At 35.3% G+C, this 15,904-nt stretch overlaps 1 protein-coding gene across 5 annotated transcripts in view; it reads left to right on the top strand.

Annotated features, from left to right (window-relative positions):
* The window catches only part of DDHD2 (DDHD domain containing 2), a 65,163-nt gene that overhangs the window by 33,698 nt on the left and 15,561 nt on the right, over nucleotides 1-15,904 (top strand). For 3 of the 5 annotated variants that reach the window (XM_015592882.2, XM_015592881.2, XM_015592880.2), the window contains exons 6-10: nucleotides 8,920-9,147; nucleotides 9,903-10,093; nucleotides 10,871-10,960; nucleotides 11,502-11,622; nucleotides 12,817-12,906. In XM_015592882.2, coding sequence (XP_015448368.1) covers nucleotides 8,920-9,147; nucleotides 9,903-10,093; nucleotides 10,871-10,960; nucleotides 11,502-11,622; nucleotides 12,817-12,906 — 720 coding nt within the window. Of the gene's footprint in view, nucleotides 1-7,513; nucleotides 7,810-8,919; nucleotides 9,148-9,902; nucleotides 10,094-10,870; nucleotides 10,961-11,501; nucleotides 11,623-12,816; nucleotides 12,907-15,904 lie in introns of those variants that run through there. The other 2 variants (XM_025049900.1, XM_006916304.3) reach the window with 2 other exon arrangements.

The raw sequence follows: 15,904 nt of genomic DNA, 5'->3' as shown, positions 1-15,904 counted from the left end.
TGTTTGTGTTATAAATCTCTGGTTTTTGATTTACTTATGTTTTATCTGTTCTTCAATTTTAGCCTTTTTGCTGTACTTGTTGTAGATTTACCCACCTTCATCTTCCAACTCTTGAGTTTTACATTTCTTCTTTCATATTTTTAATTTCTAAGAATTTTTTGTCTATGTTCCTTTATGGCATTCTGCTTTTGTTTGTAGTCATAGCATCTTATACCTCTGAGAATATTAATGAAAATTTCTTGATGTTTTCTTCTTTTTGAATAATGGATTTCCTCCAAAGTTGCTTTTTCCTTTCTCTTTTGATCTCCATTTTGATCATGTTAGATTTCTCAGATGTCTATTAGTTCTTGCTTGGGTTTTTTATAGTATTATACTGGAGACCCAAAATTGTTTCTAGAAAATTCTGTTTAATTATTTTTTCATAATTTTTCTTAGAAAGGGATCACTATTTTAAATCTGAAATCTGAAAGAAAATATTATCTGGATAATTTTCACACATATAGTGTGAGAACTATATGTTCTATGTGGCTTTTCTCACCAGGAGTACTGGGCAATAGTACATTTGTTGTAATGAAATGTGTCAGAGGAGGTCCCAGTTGCTGAGAGAGAGGATTTAGGGGTTTCTGGTTTAGGGCATATTTTTTCTCCATCAATCTTTAAATGTTCTTTTATTTTGCAGTATATACTGTTTTGGTAAGCTAATGCCAAGAGTAGTAGTGCCATGTAAAACATAGGACTCACATATTTGAATTTCAGATAAACAAATAATCTTTATTATAAGAATGCTCTAAATATTGCATGGGACATACTGATACTAAAAATGATTGTTTTTCTGAAATTCAGATTTAACTGGGAGTACAGAAGTCCTCCTTTATCAGAGGGAGATACGTTTCAAGACTCCCAGTGGGATACCTGAAACTGCAGATCGTACTGAACCCTATATATACTATGTTTTTCCTATGTATACATACCTATGTAAAGTTTAATTTATAAATTAGGCACAATAAGAGATTAACAACTAATAATAAAATAGAACAGTTATAACAATGCATTGTAATAAATGTTATGTGAATGTGATGTCTCAAAATATTTTACTGTAGTGTACTTAACAGTGTGGATGCACTGGACAAGGGATGAGTCACATGCTGGGCGGATGGAGTGGGATGGTGCAAGATTTCATCATGCTACATAGAATGGCGCACAGTTGAAAACTTATGAATTGTTTATTCCTGAAATTTTCCATTTAATATTTTAGGACTATGGTTGACCGCAGGTAACTGAAACCACAGAAAGTGAAACCACAGATAAAGGGGGACTACTGTAGTGTATTGTTTAAATTAATGGTTTTATTTTGAGATCATTGTAAATTCACATGCCATTTTAAGAAATAGTGCAGGGCTTTCTTGTACCCTTTACCCGGTTTTTCTCAGTGATAGCATCTTGCAAAATTTTACTGCAATGTCACAACTAGGATATTGACATTTATACTGTCAAGATACAGAACAATTACATCATATCGCCACAGTTATTCCTCTTGCTGACCTTTTATAGCCTTACCTGCTTCTCCATACTAAACCCCTGGTAACCACTAATCTATTCTCCATTTCTAAATTGTGTCATTTCAAGAATGTTATATAAGAATTGTACAGTATGTAACCATTACAGATTGCTTTTTTTTCGCTCAGCATAATTTTCTTGTGATTCAGCCAAGTTGTTTTCTGTATCAATAGTCCTTTTTTTTAATTACCAAGGAGTAGTCTGTGATATGGATGTACCACAGTTTAACTGTTCACCTGTTGAAGGACATCTGGGTTGTTTCCATTTGGGAGCTATTATAAATAAAGCTGCTATGTTCATGTACAGGTTTTGGTGTGGACATAGTTTTCATTTCTTTGGGATAAATGCCTAGGAGTACAGTATGGTAGTTTGCACGTTTAATTTTTTAAGAAACTACCAAACTTTTCTAGAGTGGCTATACCATTTTACATTCCCACCAGTAATGTATTATGAATTACTGTGCATCCTTGCCAGTATTTGGTGTCACTACTTTTTTATTTCAGCCATTCTGATAGGTGAATAGTAATATCTCATTGTGGTTTTATTTGCATTTCCTTAATGGTTAATGATGTTGAACATCCTTTTATGTACTTATTTACCTTCTGTATATACTCTTCCATGAAAGTATGTGCATGTCTTTGCCTATTTTCTAACAGACTTATTTTAATAAACTTCTTATTTTAGAATAGTTTAGATTTACAGAAAAATTGTGATATACTACAGACTTTCCGTATATCCCACATCCTATTATTAACACTTTAAAGTAGTTTTGTACATTTGTGACCATTAATGGACCAATATTGATAGTCTTATTAATGAAAAACTAAACATTTTCTTAGTTTTTACCTAACATCCTTTTCCAGGACCTCATGTAGGATACCACATTACATTTAGTCATCTCCTTAGGAGCCTCTTGGCTGTGACAGTTTTTCAGAATTTTCTCATTTTTGATGACTTTGACAGTCTTGAGGAGTTCTGATCAGATATTTTGTAGAATGACCTTCAACTGGGATTTGTCTGATTTTTTCTCATAATTACACTGGGGCTACAGGTTTTTGGGAGGAGGATCACTGAGGTAAGTGCCCTTCTCATCTTTTATCAAGTGTATCTATACTATCAGCATACCTTATACTATGACGTTAAACTTAATCACCTGGCTGAGGTAGTGTTTGTCAAGTTTCTCCTTTTTCTTTTTTTTTTTTAGGCGAGGCAACCCTCGGTTGACCTCACAGATTGCAAGGACCTTGTCAGTTTACAATACCTTATTTTTTAATTTTTTACGCCTACAGCACCTGGTCTTCCTAGGTGGTCTCCCATCCAAGTACTAACCAGGCCTGACCCTGCTTAGAGTACTTTCCTGTTCTTGTTCTAGAATCAGTTATTTCTCCAAGAAGCCCCAGTTCCTCTTATTGAAGAATGGTATTGAAATCAAATTTGGGCTCCAATCTTTGTATTTTCACTACTGAATTTTAAGGATTCTTTATGTTTTTTAGATATTAGTCCTCTTTTGGATTTGTGGTTTGTACATATTTTATCCCACTTTGTAGCTTGCCTTTTTAAGAGTCACAGAGCAAAAGTTTTAAATTTTGATGAAATCCTATTAGTTTTTACTTTTAAGTTCGGACTTTTGGTGTCAGGTCTCTAAACACTCCTTGCCCCAATTCTTGAAGATTTTCTTTTTTTCTTTTTTCTTTCTAAAAGTGTTATATTTTACATTTGCATTTGCTCCGTTTACATTTGCTCAGTCTGACAACCCTAGCTAAGAGGAAACCACGGCTTGATGGAAACCTCTTCTGGCTAGAGGAGAGCCACCTTGCTGCACAGCTTAAACTGAAGTTACCACGTTATCAGCTCTCAAAACAAACAGCCCTCAATGAATTAAGACGGAAATCATAAGGAAAGTATAAATCACTTTCCTCGAAGTAAAAAAGCAACTAAGATTATTCAAGTTAAGGGCAAGAACTATTCAGTTGTGGCTATAGAGTAAGGAAGTGCATTTTCATGAATGGTTTATGGACTTAGAAATATCACCATCTTTGGACTGGAAGAGAACATCACATTGGATGTCTCTAAGTTTCCTTCTAGTTCTAATATTTTACGTACAAAGTGGTACAGCTGAAATTATAGTTTCCTGATTTAAGTACTTTGCCTCACAGTAGTAGTCTGTATATTGATCAATATGTAGATTTGTGACCTCTCTGATACAGAATCTCTAGGTGTTGGATTTGGAAATCTACATCTTAAAGAATATATTAGCATACCCTCCCATTCATTAGAGTTTGAGAATCCTTGTCACAGCCCTAAGCCCTGGTCTTGTTTTATACTTAGAGAGCATCAGAGACAACTGTGGAGTTTTCTCAACTCTGGAAGCCTAGCTGTCCACCAGAGATTGAGGACTTCTGCCTCTAAAAACTGTATCCTTGTACCACCTAATGCCTTGATTGGCACTCAGCACATACTTTTTGAATATTGAATTATGGTTTATTCTAGAAAGAAATGGGAATTCAAAATTGATGCCTAAAATTATTCCGACTTTGGATATGAAATCCAGTTGTGTCATGACCCTCAGACTCTTGCTTTTGCTCTTTAGGCAACTTATTGGCCATTAGCATTAACTTTTGCATTAGAGCATGGAGTCAGCAAACTACCACTAAAGACCAAATTTTTTTTTTTAAGAGACCAAATTTAACTCACTGCCTCTTTTTGTAAATAAAGTTTTAATGGGACACAGCCATACTCATTGGTTTACATATTGTCTCTGGCTGCTTTGGGCTACTACAGGGGAACTGATTAGTTATGACAGAAACCTTATGTCCCACAGAGCCTAAAATATTTATTTGGTCCTTTATAGAAAAAAGTTTCCTGCCTCCTGCACTAGAGAATTGAAAAGGAAAAAGTAGAGTTTATTTCAGATTTTACCTTTTAAGTCTTTTCTGGTAAATTTGATATGCAACTGCAAACAATAGCCAGTGAAATTAATTGGTGTTTTTTGAGAAATACCATAAGACCTTCTTTCCCTTTTAAACTACTTACCTACTGGGCCTTCTTGGGAACCTGAGGTTCAAAGACAGAAAGGAAAAAGGGGTATCCTTAAGTGAAACTGTACTATTTTTATTCTGAATGCATGGCAGTGGACAATACAATGATTGAGATAGTACACTGGTCTCTTGAGGAAAAAGCACTGATTATTTGAATTGGCAATTGAATTAGCTACTCTTTTTTAATGGAACATTATTTTTATTTGAAAGTACAACTGACAAACTGGTTATATGGTTATTCAGATTTAAGTATTTGGTAGAACTTTTCTTGAAAATGTGGGGAAGGGGGAAAATTCCCCTTTTCTTCCTCTGGTTCTTTTGGCTGGCTGAATCAAATCAACAGATGACAAGAGAAAATCAAATTTAATTTTGTGTGCACAGGAACCCTACATACATGAGAGTCACAGACCCTCCACATATGTGAGAGGTTCAAAGACAGGAAAAATGGGTATATAAAACATTCTGAGCTAGAGGGGAGGTAGGGTACATTGTGCCTTCAGGTTATTATAGGGAGAACACATGTCAGTGATTAGTAGTTTGCCCTTCCATATAGATAGGTCCAAAAAGGTTATGTCTGGTAATCTCTTACTATGGGCAAGCCTCCTCATTCAAATTCCTCTAGATAGTTAAAGGGGCGAGGCGTGGGGCAAGATGCTTCTCTTGAGCCCACAGGGTCAGCTACCTTTAGCTCAAAATAATCTACATATCACTGAAGCACACCTTGGGGTGGCTCTTCTGAATCCCCACAAAAACAAAGTGAGCTTGTCACTTCAAGGAAAACAACTATTTGTTGCCAATGATGAAATCTGACTGTCAAGAAAAAAGTAGTTTTGGAAAACTTTGACAGCTTCTCAATACTTAAAAGATTTTTCTGAGAGCAGTGGTATTTAAAATATATATAAATATATGTATATATTTATATTTAAAATATGTAATTTAAAATATATATATAGTGTTATGAAATGTGTTAACATTTGGAAGACTGCATATCTTAAGTGAACTGATATTTTCCAAATGACCAATGCCTGATGTCATAAATCATTTATGGGCAAAAGGTCCATCAAAGTGCAAGACAGACCAGTGGATTTTAATGTATCAGAGTACAAAAGTTCATTGATATATTTTCAGATTCCACATTGCAAATAACTTTTAAAAAGCTACTATTTGTTAAATTTTAGTGTAGTATTAAAAATATTCACATTTGTCTGAAAAGGCTATTAAACATTTTCTTTCTCCAACTACATAGTTGAGGCTAGATTGTCTTTATGTACTTCAATGAAAACTAAAATTGTAGCATTAAATGCAGAAGAGAAATATGAGAATCCAACCATTTTTGATAAGCCAGACATTAAAATTTACAAAAATGTGAAGCAATGTTATTTTCTCTGATTTTAAAATTATTTTGGAAAAGTTATTTTTCTATAAAAATATTTACATGAAATTGTTTACTGTATTCTTAAATGACTTATTAAACATTTAAAATTCTGTTTTAATTTCTAGTAAATAGTGATAGATACGACCTACATAAACAATACTCTTTAGGGTCCTCAATAGATTATAAGTGCATTCTGAAACAAATAACAGAACAGCTGGTATAGAGGCTTCAGTGGGACTTGGGGATAGAAGACCTAAATTGAAGTTCCAGTTCTGTCACTTGGAGATAGAAAACTAAAATTGAAGCTCCAGTTTTGTCACTTAACTGACTCAGATTTCAGGTGAGTTACTTAGGTGCAGGCTCTGAAGACAGACTTTTATAATTTCGGTTCTGTTTGCTGGTAGTATGGCTTTGAGTGAGTCATTTTACCTCTGCAAATAGGATTGACTATAGTACCTACTTCATCAGGTTGCTGTGAGGACTAAATAGGATTATACTTGTAAAATGCTTACACCTGTACCTAGAACGCAGACTCAGAAATGACTAGTTACTATTATAGTCTATGATATTAACTAATCATCTGACAAGATCCTAGAGAAGGGGACACAGTCTTGGCTTTCTTCATCCTCTGAAGAGAATAAAATTTATTTAGGTGTCATAAATTTGAGGAGAAGGTATAAACTTGTGAATATTTGTGTATGGTGGTTAACCTATGGGAAAATTAATTTTATAAAAATTCCCTTTCGGCTTCCTTTTTCTCGGTTTCTGAAGAAATAAAACTGAAAAACATTCCCTAAACCCTTGCCTTGTAATCTAGTTAGAAAATAGGAAAGTATCTTATTATTCAGTTATTTCCCCCAAAAGAATTGAGGTCCTCCAGAAAACAATACTCAGGAGAGCTGGGCAAGGCTGCTATTCAGCTTCATGACTGTGGGAAATTCGTTTAAACTTTTCACCTCAGTTATGTCATCTTGTTCGGACGAAAATATCTCATCTCCAGCCTCCCTCGCAGCTTTTAAATCCTGTCAAGCTCACCTATACATTTTTTAGAGATATCTTTTTGTCAGGCTCTAAATCCTATAATAAACGAAAGGATGAGTGGGCAAAGCCCACTTTTTTTCCCCTTGCCAATGACAGTTGTATCCATTCTCCTAAGCACCCAGAAGTGGAGGTCTGGAGAGACACAGCTGCTGATAGCATCCTATCATCCTATTTTTCACCAGGGGCGTGGCATCCCAGCATCTCCCATGGGTTCCCACACCATCCCTGGCATTTTGGTAGGGTTAGGGTTAGCCAGAGTACCAGCGGGTCAGGAGGCCCGTTTTTTCATCTTTTAAGTGAGGCTGGGCTTTCCTCCTTTCTGACTGACATTCTCCATGCTCTTACGGCTGTGATCTCTTCTTCCTCATTCTTGCCTTTTAAAGACCTCCAGCCTCATACCGTGCGCTGGCTCGGAGTGGAGGACACGCCGCACGTACCACCCACAAGTCCAGCACTCCCGCTCCCTGCCCGCAGGGAAGAGGCACATCTCGCGCGATTCCCTCCGTCTCTCGCGACACTTCCTGGTAGTCTCCCTGCGGCCCTTCTCTCCTCACCCGTCGCTTTCGCGCCGCGGTCCAAAACTCCTCGCCTCTGCTCTTGGCAGCCTGGCCTGCTGCTCACCCGCTGGGAGCGCGGTGGAGCCCAGTGTTGGGCGCGAGCCTGGCGGAGCCGCAGGCTCCGCCCTGCTCCGCCCCGCCTGGGCTCGGGGTAAAGGCCGCCGCTGGGACATGTCGTGCTCCTCTCAGCGAGGGCAGGAGAGCGTGAAAGGCAGCGGGGCTGTCAAGTGAGTCCGTGACGGTGTGTTGGGTTGGGCGGCTGGACCGAGTGAGGCCCAACTGGGCTGCGGGTTGGAGGCACTGCGGGATGGAGATGCCAGGGGTGGAGAAGAACGCGATGCGGGAGACAGTGAATGGGGGTGATGGGAGAACCAGCCCCAGTGAGGTGGGGGTGACTTCGGTTCCATGGAAGCAGCTCGGGCCCCTCTTTGCATCGACTGTGCCCCAAATTACCTTGTTTCCTTGGTGGCTGGAGGCGGGAGGAGACAAGTCCTTGAGTTCTGAGGTCCCACATCAGAGCTGCAGGAGGCCGGGGGTCGTAAGGGAGAAAGGACACTCCACGGTGACTGAGGTAAATTTCTGCTAGGATAAAGTGGCTGGAAGCCTGGAGAGCATTCGCTCAGAAAAAGACCAGGTGTTTGCCATCCCGCTGCGCTCACTGCTGCGATACGGGTAATCGTGCTCACTTCCCTCGGAGGAGCTTGAGTAGACTTTTGACGTATGCAGGGTTAGGTTTTACTGCTGAAGGGAGAGAAACACAGGTTCCAGTCGTCTTTGAGGGAAGGAGGCTTTTGAGATCACTTGTTACTTTTTACCAGAGACGTGGACGGTACCAGTGGTTGCGAAAGTGCGCACAGTGGCCCCTAAGCAAGGATTCGTGTTTTCAGAATTTACCACATTTCTCATTTTAAGCACACTTCAGGAATCAACAGAAATATTCCAATAATCATGTAAATGTGTAATAATAGGAGTCTGGAGCCTAAAACCTAGGTGTTATTAAGATGGAGTAAATTTTTTGTCTTTGGCACTAGACTTAGATTGGAAATTGGGTTAAAGTGTTTTGTTGCAATCAAGTTTTTGAACGTGTGCTTTTTGTGTTTCTTGGTTTGTTTTATAACCTGTTTGTTGTCTAATTAAAACCATGCGGTTTTCTGAGAGAATTGGGAGATCAGTACAAAGTGGGCATATGACTACAGGAAGCATTTTTGTTTAAAGCCCTCTCCTCCTCCACCAAAATCTAGCTGTTAGTCCCCTTGGATCGTTGTTGTTTTTGCAGTTGTGTGTGTGTCAACAATTACACTGTTAATAGAAAGAAAATATTTTTTTCTGATAGTTTTCTTTTGTCTTTTAGAGAGCGAAATGTCATCAGTGGAATCACACCAGGAACAGTTGCCTCACTCAGATCCAACCCCATCACCAAACTCATGTAGTTCCTTTGAGCTAATAGACATGGATACTAGCAGTTTGTATGAACCAGTTTCTCCTCATTGGTTTTATTGTAAGATAATAGATTCTAAGGAGACATGGATTCCTTTCAATTCAGAGGATTCACAGCTGCTGGAAGAGGCATATGGCTCTGGTAAGATGAAAATGATAAGTGGTGGTAGACAAAGACTTACTGTCATCTCTCTCAAACTGTAATACAATTAGTCCTTGTCTTTATAGTGAGTGCTATTAAAAATAAATTTTAGATTTTTTCTAGTCATCCCTCTTAGCATTTTTATATATAAGCTCTATTACTACCCAGCCAATTTATAACATTTAAGAATTTGGTCTGTATTTTGAAAACAGTACCTATTATAATTTCTGCGTGGTTATCCAATAATATTTTTTAAGTTCTAGCTTATGTTTCAGTTTCGTTTATAAAGAGTGGGGGAAATGGTGTCACATTCACATTGCAAAAGAATGAATTCTCTTCAACTTGTCTCTTGTTTTTCTTTATGGGACATGATGGTAGTTAGTACTTTATCATCAATGCAGTCATGGTCATTAATTTACTTTTTGATTCCTCAAGCAAAAAATTCAGAAAAGCCTTCTTATGTACTTTTCTTTAAACTTTTTTTTTTAAAGGGACACTACTGTCTTTCCTCAGAAAAAGAACAAAATAGTGTTTCGGTATTATTTTTTTAGTGTTTTATTAAAACCAGAAATGGTTTTGACACTTTGTAGTTAGTGAAAAAAAGATAATTAAATTCCATTTTGTTTACTGTTTAGCACAGTAGAAACTATTCACTCATATGTTTCATAACATTATTTACAGTATAACTCAAAATTGTGTTTTAGGAGGTTTATTTTGATATGTATACTTCTTTTCCTCTTTTCAATACTTAATAGGAAAAGATTGTAATGGGAGAGTTGTTCCCACCGATGGGGGCAGATATGATGTTCACTTAGGGGAGAGAATGCGGTATGCAGTATACTGGGATGAGCTAGCATCAGAAGTAAGACGATGTACCTGGTTTTACAAGGGAGACAAAGATAATAAGTATGTTCCCTACCCGGAGAGCTTCAGCCAAGTATTAGAGGTATTCCTTTAACCGTTTTTTATACTTTTTCTTCATTTTTTTCTTATTTAATAATCTTTTCTTTCTCTTGTGACTTATTTTGTGAATTTTCCAGAAAAAGTTTGGTTCTGTCTGCATCACAGATTATAGCATTTATTTTTGCAAGTTAGTTTCAGGATAAAGTAGTTTTGTTTTCAGATTTTAAAATATACTATGGAAACAGTTATGCTTTTAAATTTAAAATGTTTTCCTCTAATGGTGATCATTGTTAATATTTCAACTATGACCACAGGATTATTTTTTGCCTTTTATTTTTCTTGCTCTGAAAACAATGTGAAATTTGCTTTCTTTAAATTGGAGTAAGACGTTAATATTATTGAAAGAAATATCAATATGTGAACAATGATTATCTCTAGTCTAGATGATGAAATTAGGAATGAATTTTTTCTTAGTCTTGAACTATTATCTATTGTATTTTAAAATAAACTTCACAAATCAAGATGAAAAGCTATATATGTAATACATTCCTAATTTTATGGAAAATATACATTAATTATTATTGAAAGCAATATATCATAATGTGAACATTTATCACCCGTCTAGCTGATAGAAGTAGGAATGATTTTTTAAAATTTGTCCTATACTATTATCTGTCATAATTTAAAAGAATTTTAAAATAAAATTGATAAATTGGAGTAGGATATTCTTATTGTAATTGTTTATCTAGCAGTATTCTTATGAAAAAGTTTTAATAGAAAAGCTATAAGGGAAATATAATGAAATGTGTTTCCTTTTAAGGAAACTTACATGCTTGCTGTAACTCTGGATGAATGGAAAAAGAAACTGGAGTCTCCCAACAGAGAAATTATTATATTACACAATCCAAAGGTAAAGCAAATTAAAAGCCCTTCCCTCATGTTTGGATTAAAGGTTAATTGCATTACCGAGGAGAACTTAATTTGTTTCTCTTTCCTAGGGATTCTATTTTGGGTAACCTTTGGGAATTTTTATATTATGTTCACAATTATGATGCTTAAAACTTGTAGCCACTATTTTTATTTTCAGTTAAAACAAAAGAATTTTCTTAGGGAAAATTATGCCACTGTAGATTAAGAATATCACTGATACATTATGTGGCATGTCTTACATGTATAGGGTATTGCTGAAAGTCTGTTAGCCTGATATATTTTTTTTAGCTTTATTGAGGTATAATTGACCAATAAAATTATAAGAATTTTAAAGTGTACAGTATTAGCCTACTGTATTTTCAGGGTTCTCATTTCAAGCTGTAAGAGTTGCATATCAAAACTCTAGTTGAGATTTAACTATGTACTATGTTTTGAAAGATATGCTCCTGCCCCTCAGATTGTATAAATATAGATGTCTTTAATGTAGAATATCTTTATTGCTCTGATTTTTTCTATTTAAGCTTATGGTGCATTACCAGCCAGTTGCGGGGTCGGATGAATGGGGTTCAACACCCACTGAGCAAGGTCGACCAAGAACAGTGAAGAGAGGGGTTGAGAACATCTCTGTTGACATTCATTGTGGTAAGATTAATCATTAATTTCTTCTGATATACTTATTAGTTTATGACTTAAATTGTGACCTTTTTCTATGGATTTGGATTACCTCTTGGCTTATAAACGATCTTTAATCACATGAGTTTATTCTGAGTTAAGGTCAGCATCACTTCATCTATTAAGAATCTTAATAGATACAAAAATCTTTTTTAAAGATTACTATAATTTAAAGTTGCTGAGTATATGTGGTGAGATGGGTAAAATTTGGTAGTACTAATCAGGAATTCACTCAGTACAGATGAACTGATTTAGTCCTCATTCTAAGAAGTGTGATTCTACCTATTTGATTAGAAATTTAGTCCTGGTAATTCCTGTTGAAGATTTTCAGCTAGGGAAATTATTTTTCAGTAGGACCTTGATGGTTATCCATTGCTATCTAGCTAGGATCATTTATGGTTGGTTTTATAATATATTTAACTGGATTATGAAATTCCTTTTTATCGTGCAGAGGAGGTATGTCTCTTGGACAAAGTCTTAGACTTAACTATAATTTAAAAAGATGGGTTTAAAAATTTTAGGCTTCAAATACATACGTGATGTTATTGGTACAATTGATAAAAAATGGACTGTTATATAAAATTATTTTATAATTTTTTTATTTTATAATTGAAATTGCCTGAATTCGATAACTGCACTGTGGTTATATAAGAAAGAGAATATTCTTAGGAAATACACATTAAAATATTAAAGGTTTAAAGAGGGATGTATGATGTGTGCAAGCTGATGGTATATGTAACCTGCTCCCAAATGATTCAGAAAAATAAATGTGTATATATACAAATATACATAAAGAGAGAGGGAGAGAAAAAAAAAAGAGAATAATAAAGCAAATGTGATAAATGTTAAAGTGTCGAATCTGTAAAAAGTACATGAGAGTTTCTGTACTATTCTTTCAAGTTTTCTTTAAAGGTTGAAGTTATTTCAAAGTGAAAAGTTTAAAAAAACCTAAAAAACTTTTTCACAGACTTTTTTAAGGTAAATTAGAAACAAAGGAAAATCACTGTTTTTTTACTCAGTAGTTATATATAGGATTATTTTGTGTCCTTTAAATTATCTGCTTATATTTTAACTTGCCTATCTTTATAACCTATTCATTGTGTTTGATTTTAGAATACATGACTAGATATTTAGAATAATTTTTCTTTTTAATTTCATTTATAGGGGAACCTTTACAAATAGACCACTTGGTTTTTGTAGTCCATGGGATTGGACCAGCTTGTGATCTCCGCTTTCGCAGCATTGTACAATGTGGTAGGTTTGCAAAGATCATTTAAAGGGAATATGAGTGCTCCTGTGAGCTGAGTTAAAGCGTTGTCTTTAGACTGTTGTCTTAGCTGCATAATAAGATTTGGAGAGCTAAAGGCAGATGGCAAGGTAGAAAAGCTTCCCAGCTTAGACCTAAAGTACTAGTAAATTCCTTAGGCTAATAGTTTATACTCTTAGCTAATAATTCTTGAGTGAACAACCCTTAATCCTTATAAAATTGTTTTTATGAGATGATGGTCCTGTGTCTACACATTACAAATTTAAAAGGACCATAAAGATGATATAGTTTAATGAATAACAGAAGCTTCAGTTATATTTGTAATTCATACTGTGATAAACCTCTTGATATTCTAATTTGAATATTTAGGTCATTAGTATAACTTGATCTTGAAAAGTAATATCCTAAAACTTGATAGTATTCAAAGTCTAATTGTCCCAATTTGGGAGTCTTACCCTACTGGCTAATGCTTCTATGCATAAATGTTCTTAGAAGGTTAAGATTGATGTAATATGAATTTCAAACAGCAGTGTACTTTTTCTTAATCTAAAATATTGGATAGTTGTTGTTTATAAGAACCAGAAAGTTAGACTAGGAATCTGACTACTGGAAAGCCAACTGACATAGTTATGTGATATTTTTCCTTTTCGTTTTTTAAATTGAAACAGTTCCCATGACACAGGTTTTTTGTTTTTTTTTAAAATAAATTTATTTATTTAAATTAGTTTCAAGTATACAGTACATTGGTTAGACATCTATATTGTTCATAAAACGATTTCCCCAATTGCTCCCTCCCTCTCCTGGCCCTCCACTTATCCATCATATTAATGCTAACTGCATTCCCTGTGCTGTGCTCCCCATCCTCATGCCCAACTATTAATTTGTACTTTAATTCTTCACCCCATTCTCCTAGCCCCCCAAACCCCCTCCCCTCTGTCACCAAATTGACCACTATTTTTGTGAGTCTGTTTGTGATTAATTTGTTCTTTTCCTTAGTTTCCACATATAAGTGAAATCATATGGTATTTATCTTTCTCTGTCTGACTTATTTCACTCAGCATAATAACCTCTAGGTCCATCCACGTTGTTGCAAATGGTAGGATTTCATTTTTTTTAATGGCTGAGTAATATTGTATATATAAACCATCATTTCTTTATCCAGTCATCTGTTGATGGGCATTTAGGTTGCTTCCATATCTTGGCTATTGTAAATTGTGCTGCCATGAATATTGGAGTGCATGGATCTTTATGAATTATTGTTTTGGTTTTATTTGGATAAATACCCAGAAGTGCAATTGCTGGGGCAAATTATCTATTTTTAATTTTTTGAGGCACCTCCAGACTGTTTTCCATAGCGGCTGTACCAGTTTGCAATCCCACAAACAATGTATGAGGATTCCCTTTTCTCCGCATCTTCGCCAACACTTGCTGTTTTTTGATTTATTGGTGATAGACATTCTGACAGGTATGAGGTGATATCTCATTGTGGTTTTAATTTGCATTTCCCTAATAGCTAGTGAAGTTAAAGGATCTTTTCATATGTCTGTTGGCCATTTGTATGTCTTCTTGGGAAAATTCAAGTCAATTCAAGTCCTCTGCCCATTTTTTTTATTAGACTTCTTTTTTTCATTGTTGAGTTGTATGAGTTCTTTATATATTTTGGAGGCGTTGTTTGCAAATATATTCTCCCATTCAGATGGTTACTTCTTTGCCTTGCTGATGGTTTCTTTTGCTATGCAGAAACTTTTTAGTTAGATAAAGTCTCATATATTTATTTTTGCTTTTACTTCCCTTGCCTTTGAGGTCAAATGCATAAAATTCTCTCTAAGTCCAAGATCCTGAATTTAGTACTTATGTTTTCTTCTATGCAATTTGTTGTTTCAGATTTTATATTCAGGTCTTTGATTCATTTTGAGTTAATTTTGGTGTATGGTGATAGATAGCAGTCTAGTTTCATTCCTTTGCATGTGACTTTCCAATTTTCCCAGCACTATTTACTTAAGAAGCTAAAAAACTCTTTATTTCTTTAAGACTAACACTCAAAATATTTGTCATGGCCTAAAAACACCTATCTATATCACCTTTCTTCCCACTGTCCACCACTGATTTCTGATCTAATCATTAGCCACTCCTTCCATCTATAACTATTCTTTGCCTACTCCTCGCTGGCGGTCTTGCTATTCCTAGAGCAAACCAAGCATACTCCTGCCTCAGGAAATTTTACTTAACTGTTCTATCTGCCTAGAACTTCTCATTGATGTGCTATGACTTCATCTCTTACTTATCTTTAGGTTTCTCATCCAATGTTACCTTTCTGAAAAAATTTGCCAACCAAGCTATTTAAATTAGCAATCACCCTTATTCCCTATCCTGTTATCCTGCTTTATTTGACTTCATAATACTTAGCAATATCTGAAGTACTATATACAGATTTTTTTTATTATCTGTTTCTCACCTTAAAATTGAAACTCTATGAACACAGAAATTTTACCTTGTTCACTGCTATATTCCAATGTCTGATAAGTGCAAGGAACATTGAAGGAAATCAATAGCATTTCTTGAAAGAATAATCGAGTGAATGAAGAATATATAAGTAGATGAAAAGGTTAATAGATGGATTGTAATTTTTATTAATAACATGGAATTTTCCATATTATGGCTAAGACTTCCAATACAATGTTGAAGAGGAGTGGTGAAAGTGGGCATCCTTGTCTTGTTCCTGATCTTAAGGAAAATGCTTTTAGCCTTTCCCTATTGAGTATGATGTCCAGTCTACTGTTGAATTCTTCTAGTGTATTCTTCATTTCAATTATTGTATTCCTCACTTCTTTCTATTTTTTTTTTTATGGTTTCTATGTCCTTTTTAATGCTTACTATCTCTGTTGAGGTTCTCATTGTGCTCATCCATTCTCCCCATAAGTTCATTGAGCATCCTTATAAATGTTATTCTGAACTCTGTCTCTGGTAGGTTGCTTGTCTCCATTT

This window comes from Pteropus alecto, unplaced genomic scaffold, assembly GCF_000325575.1.
Source record: "Pteropus alecto unplaced genomic scaffold, ASM32557v1 scaffold24, whole genome shotgun sequence".
Lineage (NCBI taxonomy): Eukaryota > Metazoa > Chordata > Mammalia > Chiroptera > Pteropodidae > Pteropus > Pteropus alecto.
This window is presented reverse-complemented; position numbering and strand designations above follow the sequence as displayed.